The 14,559-nt window shown below is 36.4% G+C and overlaps 2 protein-coding genes and 1 pseudogene across 2 annotated transcripts; 1 reads left to right on the forward strand and 2 right to left on the reverse strand.

The window, feature by feature from the left end:
• Positions 1-4,913: 4,913 nt before the first annotated feature.
• On the reverse strand, positions 4,914-8,201 carry LOC143585951 (universal stress protein PHOS32-like). The gene is made up of 5 exons (XM_077067615.1): positions 8,004-8,201; positions 7,832-7,911; positions 5,433-5,551; positions 5,220-5,296; positions 4,914-5,118 (listed from the first exon to the last, which is right to left on the reverse strand). Exons 1-5 carry the CDS (start codon positions 8,188-8,190, stop codon positions 5,096-5,098), a joined length of 486 nt encoding a protein of 161 aa, XP_076923730.1. The 5' UTR covers positions 8,191-8,201; the 3' UTR covers positions 4,914-5,095.
• A 2,097-nt stretch (positions 8,202-10,298) lies between these two features.
• Positions 10,299-12,866, forward strand: LOC143585954 (putative pinoresinol-lariciresinol reductase 3). Its single transcript, XM_077067616.1, has 5 exons — positions 10,299-10,502; positions 10,584-10,718; positions 11,245-11,482; positions 12,395-12,598; positions 12,680-12,866. Exons 1-5 carry the CDS (start codon positions 10,299-10,301, stop codon positions 12,844-12,846), a joined length of 948 nt encoding a protein of 315 aa, XP_076923731.1. The 3' UTR covers positions 12,847-12,866.
• Positions 12,867-13,681: 815 nt separating this feature from the next.
• LOC143585950 (SNF1-related protein kinase regulatory subunit gamma-1-like) overlaps positions 13,682-14,559 on the reverse strand; it is a 37,043-nt pseudogene continuing 36,165 nt past the window's right edge.

Below are 14,559 nucleotides of genomic sequence, written 5' to 3' on the forward strand. Positions count from 1 at the left end.
TCAATTCATAGCAACGTAAACTTATTAGCGCGTAACAAAGCAAGTCTTATATCTATATAGTAACTACGGTTAATTACACAATTGAAATCCAGTTTGCTCTTATTTCAAGTATATCGAAGTTAATACATTGAACCAAACACTCGACAGCACATAATTAAAGTGAGATTTAGAACAAATAAGGAAATAACCAAGAACACTTACAAAATTTGGTTACTACCGCAACTAACGAATAAAATGATTATTTCTTGCTATATGTGTATTATTTGTCTTGATTTGATTCGAAGAAATGCCTAATATTACCAAGGAAATCATACATCTGTTGGAATTATGGACCGATTCGGGTAAGTCAATACGGCCAACCGGGTTATGACCCGTGAGAGTTACACCGTGAGGTAACGAACCATAAACCCGCTAAAGTTAGTTAACCGGGTTAGACACTTTAACAAGATAAAATTACATGGAACGAGCTTTGAAACAAGACATGGACTTATTGGCCCATTAGGTATATAACTAATTAGATTAGTTAAACCTAATTGAGGGGTTATAAATATATAATATTTTATAACATGAACCTAATCCTGACAAGTCCATCTCCTTCTTCCTCCACCCTAGTTGTCGGCCACCTGCTCCACCGCCGTTGCTTCACCGCCGGCGCATGACCAGTCGCTGCCAGCCTGTCCACCGGTGCCGCCGCCACCTGCCGCCGCTGACCAGTCGCTATCCGCTGCCACCGACCGCGCCTCCAGCCGCTGCCGCACACCACCACCAATGCCGTTGCCGTCGTGCACCGCCACCGTTGGTCGTTGATTTCGTTGTGTCACCTAGCTTGGTTCGTTAGCCTTTGGTGTCTCAACCGGTTATTTATTAACCGAGGTAAACTTAAATATATCATTAGTTTAATTATATATTTAATGTTTTGACTCGTACTCGTTTTCTGTAACCGGATCCTGTCGGGTTTAGTTTCGGTGCCGATTAATTATATCCCTTCTGCTGCGTATAACTATAATTAATAAGATTAATTATTATTAACCACGTTTATTGAACCGGTTTTAATAAACAAAATTTTAACTGCTCACCACTGAAACCCAACAGTGGTATCAGAGCTTTGGTTACAATATACGAGTCAAATCCGGTATTTTCACCGGTTCTACATCATAAACTTCAAGGTAGTTGATGTTTTTGATCTAGATAAAATATTAGGGCAATTCTAGTTTGGTCAAAAATTTTATTTATTTTATTTGACAAAAATATTGCCCGACTTATTTTTCGTTGAATATGTAAATATGGCCCGACCTTGTTTGTTTGGTGAATGATTTTATTTTGACCATATAGATGGTTCAAAAGTTGTATTTAGTTTTCGGTTTTATTTTATGGTTTTTGGCCACCTTGATGGTTCAAAATTGTAATAGATAGGGTTTAGTTTTTCATTACTTGTATTAGTGTAATTTTGTAAAGAAGACCCGAAGAAAACCAAGGACGATGACGAGCTCATGGAGTTCTTGAAGTCAGTGGGAGTTACCAAAGATGACGGGATGCACCAAGAGTCCATCCTTGTGGTTGTTTTGTGTTGTGACCCCTTGACCCGATTGATCTTGATAATAGGCTCTAGCAAGATCAATCACTAATCATGGCCATTTATGATTTACATATTCTGTTTGCGATTTTGGTTGCTTGCTTGATTATAATAGGATTATAATACCACCAACCTAATACCAAATATATTAAAATAAATTAACCAATCAAGTTTTGCAAAATTAAACTAAATTTAATTTTCCATAACAAATAACTTAATAGGTAAAACTATTAACTTAAAATTGGTTGGTATTATCGTGACAAACTTAGTTTTAATAGGTTATATAAAACTAAGTGTCCTGAGAGATGAAAGGGTTCATCAAGTTGTCTTGATCAATAAAGTAAAACTGGACTTTTACTCTATTCGGTAATATTTAAAATTAATCCCAATTTAAATCAATAGTCTATGTCATCCTATTATAAGTCACACTTGAGGCATACTGCGAAAACTTCAAGTGTTTGGAGCTACAGCACCGCACTTGATTTCTAGCCTATCCTTTCAAGGTGAAAGGGTTTCGTTGACACATCCGGCTCTTTCACAAGTGACTATACTAGGGCGACTATTACTTTACTCTCTTGTTACGTGCTACAGATGTCTTGAGACTAAGGTGGGCATAGATGAGGCTAAACGTATCTACTTAGGCAAATGTTGTCTTAACAGGCCTCATAAACGAGAGTTGTGCTCTATTCACAATTGGCAATCGTTGTCTGTCTGCCTAACTACTTACTAATGTTGTGTGCTACAGCTGCTATTAGTAACTGGAAGCCAGATTCTCAAGTTCCTATTTACTAATGTTATTGGGTCACTATAATAGGATTAAAAAATCGAAAATACTAATAAAATTTACTTTTGCTTATTTTAAACAGATGTCTACTGATAATAACTCCTCATTCACTCTCAAGGCTATCCTTGAGAAAGAAAAGTTGAATGGCACCAACTTTCCTGAGTGGCACCGCAACTTGGGACTTGTTCTCAAGATGGCAAAGAAGCACTTTGTTCTCGATGGACCTGTTCCAACCGAGCCTGAAAACAATACTGCTGATGCCAAGAGGGTTCTTGGCAAGCATATGGACGACTCGGTTGAAGTCGCCTGTATCATGCTAGCCACCATGTCTTACGAGCTTGCAAAAGGCTTGGAATATTTTGGTGCCTATGAGATGCTTGAGCAACTCAAGGGCATGTTCCAGAAACAAGCCCGTCAAGAACTCTATGACACCATGAAGCAGCTTATCAGCTGCAGAATGGAACAGGGATCACCTGTTAGTGCGCATGTCGTCAAGATGAAAGGGTACATCGAACAACTAAGGAAACTTGATTATCCCCTGTCAGATGAAATGACAGCGGATTTCATCCTGAACTCTCTTCCCAGATTTTACGACCAGTTCGTAATGAATTTCAATATGAATGGCTGGGTGAAGACAGTGCCGGAGCTTCATGGAATGCTCAAGACGGCTGGGATGAATATTCCCGCTAAAAACAATCAAGTACTTATGGTTCGATCTGCTGGTGTTGTCAAGCCTAAACCCAAGAACTGGGGTCATAACGGTAAAAGGTTACTATTGCTGCCAGGAATGCCACCAACACTAAGAAAGGTGTTGCAAAGTTACCATCGCCGCCTCCTGAGGAGCGCCAGTGCTACAAGTGCAACAAAATGGGACACTGGAAACGTAATTGTCCCGACTACCTTGCATAGCTGAAAAGGCAGAGGACCAATGGTGAAAGCTCCTCTAAAGGTATTTCTGTTTACGTTATTGAACTTTTCACTGTCTCTGGCAACACGTGGGTATTTGATACCGGATGTGGTTACCACATCGTTAATGTCTTGCAGGAGCCTGAAAACTGGAAGAAACTGAAACAAGGTAGCATGGAACTCATCGTTGGTGATGGGAAGAGAGTCCCAGTTCTTGCAACTAGCACATATCGTTTTGCTTGTCCGTCTGGCCTTGTAGTTACTTAGGATAACTGTTTGTTTGCACCTGGTTTGACCAGAAACATTATTTCAATTTCTTTACTATTTGAACAAGGATTTAAGTACATTTTTAATATTAATGCTATTTCTGCCTACTTGAATGATATCTTTTATTTTGAAGCTAAGCCTCGAAATGGTATTTATGAGGTTGATGTTCAAATAAACAATAACGTATATAATCTTTCTAAACGTATCAGATCTGACATCAATGATTCATTTCTATGGCATTACCGACTTGGCCACATAAGCAAAGCACGAGTTAAGAGACTCCAATCCAAAGGGATTCTTGAATCCACAGGACCAGACTCTTTTGATGATTGCGAATCCTGCTTAGCTGGCAAACTCGCCAAAGGCTCCTTCACTCAAAAGAATGAATGAGCAAAGGATCTGCTAGGAATCATACATACTGATGTATGCGGTCCTTTCAGAACCATGTCTCGGAATCATGAAAGATACTTCGTTTCTTTTATTGACGATTACAGTCGATATGCTTATGTGTATCTTATGAAACACAAACATGAAACTTTTGAAAATTTTAAAGAGTTTCAAAACGAAGCGGAAAACCAACTCGGGAAAACTATTAAAATGCTTCGATTAGATCGAGGCGGAGAGTATCTCAGCTCAGAATTCATACATCATCTGAAAGAGCGTGGAATTGTTTCACAGCTTACTCCACCTGGCACACCCCAACACAATGGCGTGAGCAAGAGGAGAAATCGAACCCTGCTAAACATGGTCCGATCAATGATGTGTAGAACTAACTTACATCACTCCTTTTGGAGCTTTGCCCTTTTGACCGCCACCCTCATTGTCAATCTGGCTCCAACTAAAAAGGTAAGCAAAATCCCATATGATATATGGCATGGGCGAAAGCCCAATTTGTCTTTCCTTAGAGTATGGGGATGTGATGCTTATGTCACTAATGACTCTGATGATAAGCTCGATCCTCGCGGTGTAAAAGTTGTTTTCGTCGGATACTATAACCAAAGTGGATATTATTTCTTCCATCTTGATACAAATGTGATTTCTAGCAAAAGGAAGGGCCACTTTCTCGAGAAGGAAATTCTCGATCAAGGAACTGGAGATAATATTGTGGATCTTGAAGAAATTCAAGAACTACAAACAAACGCCGAGGAAGTTGGAACGTCTGATTAACAAGTTGTTGTTGAGACATCAGACATGAACACAAGCGTTCGCAGAAGTAATAGGACTCGCGTATCGAATTCTAAATACCTATGGCATCTAGATGGTCCCTTTCTCTAGTCAACCTCTTCAGAAAAAAGATATTTTAGGACCATTTGTCACAAACTATGTCACGTTCTCTAGTGCAGACAACCTAATCAGTAATCACTTCCTAATGTTACCCAGTAATAATATAATACAGACATCAAGCAATAATTTATATATAGATCCTTACATAATAATAGCATACACAATACTTATAATTAAAATACTACACACATAATGTACAAATGAAGTAAAACAATCAATTTCGCAAGTAATCACTGTTTACTTCTAATCCATACAGACATATATTGCAGAGAAGCAACTCTTCATGACTCTTCCCCAGATTCTACTGTTCTCGTATAATAAACAAATTAGAACACATTTATCTATGATTAATTTATAACAGAGAAAAGAACAAATGAATAAGTAAAGAAGATTCAGATATCATACCTATTCCAGGAACAATTATGACAGGTGCTGCTTTGCAGTTGTGGAAGCAATACTCACTCACACTTCCTTGCAATACACTAAATACATGAAGCAAAAAAGAAAAGGATACAAGTAGAGTAAGAGAAGGAAAAAAGAATGTGTTTCAGGTCAACCCGATCCAATATTAACCCGAACCCCTTACAAACCCACCCATTTAGCAACCTCTAAGAATACCTTTTCATCAAGCTCCGGCCTCTTGTACCCATGACAACTGCTATAGGCTTCACTTTTTCTGCTTCCTTGCAAATTGACTTACCCGCATCTCCTTGCACTATCCGCGTCACTATTTTTACCTGTTTTCAAGTAAAAGTATAAAATTCATGAACAAAGTCAGAAAATTGTCAACTTAGAATCGAGTACTCTGATGGTGGAACTAATTACTTGGTTAGAGAAATTAAATAACGTACTAACTCGGTTCATATACAACTCACATAGACACATAGTCTTCATGTAGCAAATTGTCTTATTCCAAAAATCTAAGTAATTATACATTAGTTAACAACCTCTATTTCTTAGTTACCACTAAACCTTATTATCAGGACATGAGATTCTAATGAGTACAAAACACTCTTTGTTAAACAAAATAAATAATTAGATCCTGGAAATCAAGAGCATATAACGTGACATGGGAGAAATTCCTTGTATAGCTACAACAAATTTGTAAACCAAAGTCATCAAGAGCATATAGCCAGGGACATGGTACATTACTAGGTCATCAATATGCAGAATGGTCACAAGAAGTAAGGATGCCAAAGATGTTCTGGGCAAAATTTGTTAACCAGCAACCGGAGATAGAGGCAACAGTGGTGATGATGGCAGTGAGTAGTAGTGAGGTGGAAACGGCAGTGTGCATGTTGGTGGCGATGGTGGAGTGATGACAGCAACGATGGAGTAGGTGGTGGAGACAACAATGGTCATGGGTGTTGTTAACCCATTTGGACCCTTTTTGAAGTTTTATAAAAGCACCCGTTTTGACAGTTTGCCCCCATCACACTCTCTTTAGACCCTACCAATAGCTTATGCTATGAGTGGAACTATACAGGGTATCTTTGTTTGTTACCCATTTTAACAGTTGACTAATTTGAGCAGACCCAAATTGACCCGTTGACTAATTTGAGGTGACCCAAATGAACCCATATACAAGTTAGTTTTGCCCAAATCAACCCATTCTATGAAGAATGGGTCATGATTGCCACCTATAGTGAAAAGTCTAATTCAGAAGCCTTGTGTTCAAAAGAATCTACAGTGGAGCAGGCTATAAAAGAATAGATGGGTTCACCACACTTGAAAAGAAGCAGCTGTATTCAGGGTTTAAGAAGAGAATGATGACGGCACTATTGTTATTTGAAGAAATGCCATCCCTCTTACATTATACTTTTGTTGCATCTTGATAACATGTTGATAGCAAAACCTGACATGAAAAAATCAACAGAATAAAGAGGCAATTATCACAGTATTTTGAAAAGAAAGACCTTTTGGGGCTGCAAGGAAGACACTTGGCATGAGCATAACCAGAGAAAGAGCATAAGGCACTTTAAAGCTATCTCGTGAAAAGTAAAATGGGAAAGTACTAGAGAACTTAGCAGATGCATGTCAAAATTCAGGCATGAAGCATTAGGAGGCAGTTAAGTGGTTGTTACATTACTTGAAAGGAAAAGTAGCATTATATTACAGACAAAAAAAAATATCTTTGAAGGTTCCATTGATGCAGATTTGGTGGTCATTGCAGAAGCAAGCGAAGTGCTTATTCCATTAAAAGTTTCCTATCAGAGTTAGGCAGAGAACAAAATAACAGTTATTTATTATGACAAGTTGACGAGTAAAGTGCAACAGCCAACAAAATAACAAAGTTTCCCATCACACATTTTCCCAACATCGATCACATTACACACTGCGTGAGGCACATAGTTATATTAAAATGCACAAATATATAAACGCACATATGTGCTACATTACATGGTGTTCGACTTTATCCCAAGGTCAACTTGAAGCTGAGTCTTTAGTAGCTGTTGGGTTACATGATATTGTCTTTTGTAAAAAGAAAAAAGCAATAAAATAGAGCACATAGATTAAAAATAGACAGAATTGTCTTAAACTCTAGCCACGTACTTCAGAACTCCGAGGTTTGCAACAGGATGGTTTTCAAGTCCCGAATCGATAAGAAACACCAAACAAGAATTTACTGAATAACTCCCCAATATTTATTATCAAGAACTTATAACTCAAAAACATCAATTACAATCTCCTATGAATAACCCTAACTTGCAAAAAATATATTAATAGACTCACCCAAACTTTGTCGAACAAGAAAACTAATAATCTAAATCCCACCCGTTATTAGAGTTACACCTGCCGGCCCACCAACTTGAGAAGCATCAAGTAATTATTCGGCCAACAGGTATCATATTTATACAATCACAGCAGCCTTAATGGTCACTAGGCCTTGGCAATACAGCGAGATGAAATCCTAGTGATTATGAATTCTTTATTATTATAATTATTATTATTATTATTATCGAATAGAGAAAAAGCAGAATCATGTTGAGCATAAATAAATTAAATAAGTTACTGACCTTAGAAACCTTCAAAGCCTCAGCAGAGAGTTTATCCATGAGCGTCTGTGATGCATCGCAAACAATATTGTTTTTTAAACCTAATTACAACGGCACACGTATAAAAGATGTTATTATCTGAATAATCATAATAGTGATCAATTGGTGCGGTGCTGTACTATATTCAACTTACTGGAGACAGAGTGCAGGAGATGAACGGTGTCGCCGGGGCGGCAGAAGTGGAGGAGTGCCCAGTCGAAGGCGTGCTTGGACTTGGGGCCGTGATCGACGGCGATGAGGATTTCACGGCCGTCGGTGGAGTCCTTCTGGGTCCAGCTGTACTCTTGTTCTTCCTTGAGAGTTTGCATTCGGAAACTCATTCTGTTGTTTGGTTTGGTTTGGTTTGGTTTGGTTTGGTTGGATCTGAAGAGGAAGGAAGCGTGTTGGTTAGTAAAAGTCATCCCTGCCCCTAAACAGTAAGTCGTTTATTGGTTAATAATATTTTGACCTGACCCATGGTGACACCCGTAATTTCAAAGTGATGACATAGATTCATTCTCAATTTCTCATCACAAAATTATTATTTTTAACACCAGGTTTTAACTCTCAAACTTATGAATTATCATCTCCTATTTCACACATCAATCAAAAATATAATCTTTGATTTAACACGTGAACAAGATTAAATATGATCAATCAAGTAGTAGAAATGTTGAATTGAATAAAAATAAAATAAGATAATAAATAGTAGACACTAAATTATATTATTAATTTATTGTAAGAAGATATGATTACTAGAGTTATATGCAAAATATAACGTTTATTATATGTTTGAGTATTATTAGGAGTTAGAATCAGGGACTGATTTACATAGAAGTTAGGGGGTGTACGAGAATCCCCTGAGTTTCGAAATCATAATGTATTGCTATATATAAAATATGGAGTGCACCCCTTATAAAATTGGAGCACAATCACTAACCGTGTTCGAGTCTTGATACTGGCCGGATTTTTAATTTTTTTATATAAACATAATGTGCTATAGTGTGCATTTAGGTTGTCTAATATTGTTATGTATGAAAACATAGCAGTGATGCATCTATGTAGCGTATTTTCCTATTGTATTCCTCCTCCCGTATTAGTTTCTTTATTTGTGTTTTCGGTCACCTTGATTTTCTTAAACTTAAGTAGCATAGTAGACGAGTATCAAATAATCAAACTCTTCACTTAACAATAAACTTGAATGTAAATCAAACCTTGTGGTCCTTTGAAGATTAACATGTACTTTTCACCTTTTGTCTGTGACCATATAGAAAAGTTAGTAAGATACATGCTTGATGTTTTCTGCATTGATGAAGATGATGCAATTAAATTTTATTATTGAAGGATTAAGCTACGATTTTGTTATTATGGTTGTTGAAACTCAAAAGACGAGAACAACTATAGGTATTTTTTTAATTCGTAAAGATCATTGTATTTATATTATGTATTTTTTGAAATTTATAATTACGATGTCTTTTATATTATTGTATTGTATTTTTATTATGTGATGAACCTTACCCGAACAGTCGAACCGACCCAAATTTTTTTTATTCGACTTTATGAAACTAGAGAAACAACAAATAGTGCACTTCCTGGAAAAAATTCCTGGATTCACCACTAATTAGAGTTGGAGTATTAAACGAATATAGGCTAGTATAAACAAATGTTTAATGTTATTATCTGGTTTGAAAATCACATTGTTTCTACACTTCATAAAGTCTACAGTGTAAAAAGGAAAATTGCTTGGATTAATATTGTTCGTGTTGCTCAATCCAGTTAAATCCAATATATACCACACGCTACAAAAAAAAATCATAAACCAAACCCATTTGAAAAAATAATAATAAAAAATAAAAATTATCAACTACGTGTATACCATTCAACTTTTATATCATTAATTAAGGATATTTTTCATGTTTAGTAATTAGTCTAATCTCTTTGTGTTTCGACTACATGATGTAACATGATAATATCTAAAAACAAGTTGAAGATCCCAAGCGTTGCACTGGATAGAACTTAATTCACAAATGAACCCGATAGAATCCAAACCCTCTCTATAGATGCTTTTGACCGACGCGTTATGGCGGGGACACGACAATAACTCGGTTGGTATCGAGTCGGAATGTTACGGTACCATCAAAATAAAAGTTTTGTGAACAAAGATAAAATGCTGAAAGTCTTATGTTAAAAGTATAAATTCATAAAACTTAGATGGGTAAAGTTTGAAGAAGATGTAACCTTGATTATTAACAAAATAAACAGTTTTAAACTTTGTTTCTAAAAGATTTGGTGGGCAACGTAGAAAGAAACTTTTAATAGTTATATAAATCATGTTAATTTTTTTTATTTTTAATAGTATCTGGACACACCAAGATATTTATCTGGATTACTTTATCAATCCCTAAGCAACCATAATTAGACACCACCTCACCTCGCCGCCGTAGACAAAATGGAAGACTCACCGGAGCCGAAGAATACAAAATCCAGCATATTAATAATCGGCGTAACCGGCAGACTAGGTTTCGAACTCGCCAAAGCTAGTCTCCAAGCATCTCACCCTACATTTTGCCTCGTCAGACCCTCCACCTTCTCCGACGCCGCCAAGTCCCGGAAGCTTCAAATTCTGACCGATTCCGGTGCAATTGTTATCCACGTAAGCTCTACCACCACCACCGTCAGTCATTGTTGTTTGAATGTGAAATTGGTTTGATCATAATTAATGTTTGATATCTAGGGTTCGTTGCATGATGAAGGGAGTCTTGTTGAGGCGTTGAAGCAGGTGAAGGTTGTGATATGCGCTGTGAATTCCAGACAAATACTTGATCAGAAGCCTCTCATTTCGGCTATTAAGAAAGCCGGATGCATTCAGGTCTTATTGTATTATTACATCTTCAAATCATTTCATAATTAAGTTTTCATTTGCAAAGATGTATTAAGGATACTTAAATCAACTAATTTATATCCATATTCACTTTTGTTAAATGCATCAACCCTAACCTGGATAAACTTACAATTGTGTAACTTGAAGCCTTGAAAACGACATTTAATCGAGTTAGACGTGTTAGCGGTTTGTAAACACGTTGGACATGTTGTAATCAAGATGTATACGGGTCGGCGGCTTGACCTTATAAAGTTTTTTTTTTTATTCTAGTTTTAAACAAGTCGTCAGGTCGACTTTATAAAGTTATTGCTTTTATTCCAATTTTAAACATGTTGGCGGGTTGACCGTTGACCTGCTTAAGTTAAAAAGGTCAACCTAAGCATGATCTGTTTAGTAAACATGTTGGACATGACAACCCATGATATTATTATTATTATTATTATCATCATTATGTTTTATGTTTATAGTCACCTCTAATTTAGCCACTTGTTACTAACACACATGATTATTGTAGAGATTTATTCCTTCAGAATTTGGATTAGATCCCGATAAAACTCATATATCCGAAATGGATCAAGGGTTTTATTCAAAAAAATCTGAAATTAGACGACTTGTAGAGGCCGAAGGCATTCCTCACACATACATTTCTTGCAACTTTTTCATGAGTTATTTGATTCCTTCTCTTGTTCAACCGGGCCTCAAGTCCCCTCCAAGGGATAAAGTCACCATATTTGGAGATGGAAATGTCAAAGGTATGTTTTATGGTCTCATTTTTCCTTGCAAATTAGAGGTGGTAATTCCAGTACGTTAACTTATAAACGGTAGCTAAAAAGGAAACTCGTCAAATGAGTTGAAGGGGTCAAATCAAATTGCCAGTCAACTAAAAAATGTTTCTTTACCACATGAATGCTAACTTGCTTACGGTTTTTCAGTCAGATGTATGCATTAGTTATTGGGGTAACTTTACTCAATAGTAACCAAGTTTCCCAAATGTTCCACTAAAGTGACTTTTTGTTCCTATAAAGTTGTTCAATTTTCATTTGGTGTTACAATCTTGTGAAATTGCGTTATAATTGTTTACATTTTTTAAATTGAGGCAATGAAACACATATGAATCTTGGTTAGTATTTACTGACTATTTTACATTTTTCAATTTGACTTAGATTGAATACTTATGAAAGTTGGTTATTATTTTGTGAGTTTTTTCTTTACTATTACCTCCTACTTCAGATAAATTTGGAAAAAGAATCACTAAATAATAACTAGGATTCATATATGTTCCATTTAGTCACTTTTTTAATAAAATTCTCAAGATTAGAATAGTTAATGAAAATTGTGTGACTTTAAGTGGAACACTTGAAAAACTTGCTCACTATTGGGTGAAGTTTTCCCTTACTTGTAGTTAGTTATTTATATTAAAATTTAAATGTTTGAACAAAAAAGTGTTTAGTATGTTAGACCCTTCGGCCAAATATCAATTAATAGGGGTGTCTAATGTTGTCATTATCTTGTATTTTAATCTTGTAATTTGTCACTAGTAGAGTGAGTATTCTAAGTGAATGTAGAAACAACACCTAGTTGAAAAGTTGTGGTTTATCACTGTCTATATTTCATGAATTGAATACATAAAAAGAATTACACCCGTATTTTTATTAAATTTGTAGGTGTTTTCATAAAGGAAAGAGACGTTGCTGCATTCACAGTTAATACAGTGGATGACCCGCGCACTCTTAGTAAGGTTTTATATTTGAGACCACCAGGAAACGTATACTCCATGAACAAGTTAGTTGAGATATGGGAACAGAAGATCGGGAAGAAGCTTGAGAAGATTTATGTTTCTGAAGAAGAACTTCTTACGAAGATTAAAGGTAATGTGAATTCAAAAGAAGCTTATGTATGTTTTCTGGGATTTTAAAGATTGTATGTAACAGAAGGTGGTGTGTTTGTAGAAACACCATATCCGGAGAACATGGAAATGGTTTTCATATATGCGGCGTTTGTGAAAGGGTTTCAGACATGTTTCGAAGTGAAGGCAGCTGGTGGTGTTGAAGGGTCAGTGTTGTATCCAGAGTTGAGATATACTACTATAACAGCCTATTTAGACACCCTACTATGATTATGATTCTGTTAATTTTGAGTATCAATTAGGTGGGATCTTAGTATAAAAACAGTGGGTCATGAGTTTGAATGTGTGATATGCGTGAGCATATGTGATGCGTGAGCATCTGTGGTGCCTGGGCATATGATGCCTGAGCATATGTGATATGCGCCCTGCGCATAGGTTTTGGCTTTGTGCCTTCATAATGTCTTGATTTCAAGTCACTTGTCTGTATCTTTGTGGGTTGACCCGCCTCGCTCGGTGTTGAGGCGGGTACATACCTCTTCAATAGCATTTTTTTCTATGAGGATAAAAAATAAGAACATGCGATGAAATCGTTATCCATAATAGCATTTTTTTTATTATTATTTTTTGTGTTTTTCTATGTCATTAGTTTTTGTCTATTATGGAAGCCATTTTTAGTGTTCATTTTTTAAAGATTTTTTAAAGATGTTCTTTGACAAAAACTATAAAAAAAGAGTGATGTGTGAGGTCAGATGAGGGATGCTTCTAGGAATCTTAATTGGGTAGGTTTTGATGTTTTTAAAGAATAGTATTTTGATGATGTGACAGCTTACTAAGAATGCTTTTTTTTTCTTTTCGGGTTTTGTGGCTCCTTATTGTGAATTCCTTATTGTGAATGCTCTGACTGATTGTTCACGATCTATCATTCTAATGTCCTAGGTTTAAACTTTAAAGTTATACAAAAACGACAAAACATTGATAAATCCGTACACATAAGCCGTAGAGTCAATGCCATGTATTGACGGTGAATTAACGCCACCTTAGAAGCTCAAGTAACATACAATTCACCATCCTAGCTGAATCAACTAATCAAACATACGGTTTAAGTTCAAACATTTGATTTAAGATGAACCATGGTCCCATCTCTAATGGTGCACCCAGACTCCTTCAAGGCCATGTCAAAGAAACTACCACCATCAATCCTAGAGTCCATGCAAGGAGGAGCAAACTCCATAAGAATATCCCTTAATGTTATCATTCCTTTCACCCTTCCACTCTCATCCACAACAAAACTAAAGTTGCTTTTCTTTTCTGCTATATTCTTCATCACTTGCTTCAACGTATCGCTCCCTTTGTTTGTAACCGGCGACTCCATTCTCGGTTCAAACTTATTGTTCAGTGCCAAAGTGCCAGCTGATATAAGAGCCCCAAGCTCATGGTTCACCTCATCGTTGGTTGTACCCGTATCTCTGTGCATGAACCGATCAACGCTTGTATCCCTGTAAATAAAAACACCAAAATCTGGTTATAACTAAATCAATCATGATGTACTGGAAAGTGATAAGAACTAATACATACTGTCTTTCATTAAAAATGAGATCATCATCCAAAAGATGATGGATGTCACTGAGTCTGATGCATCCGATGAGCTTATCCGTTTGTCGGTCCACTACTGCAATTGCACAGACTTTTTTATTCCATAATACATCAACTGCTTCTGCAATGCTTTGATCATTGTAGACCGAAACAATTTGGTCATCGTGTTCAAACCTAACAAGTAGCTTTCAAGATTAGCTTTTTGATCATTTTAAGGTAAGTTAAGAATTTGCATGTTGGATTTGGAACCTGAAATCTGATAATGGTTTATCTGCAATGCTGTCAAACCACTCAAGCCCGCTAGATTGCAGGAGTATATGATTTACTGAATGCTACATAAACAAATATGAAACTTAATATTATGCAAGAATTGGTACAGATGGACACATA

The sequence above is a fragment of the Bidens hawaiensis genome, unplaced genomic scaffold, assembly GCF_021521415.1.
Source record: "Bidens hawaiensis isolate Kalapana, Puna unplaced genomic scaffold, B.hawaiensis_p1.1 tig00034242_1, whole genome shotgun sequence".
NCBI classification, from domain to species: Eukaryota; Viridiplantae; Streptophyta; class Magnoliopsida; order Asterales; family Asteraceae; genus Bidens; species Bidens hawaiensis.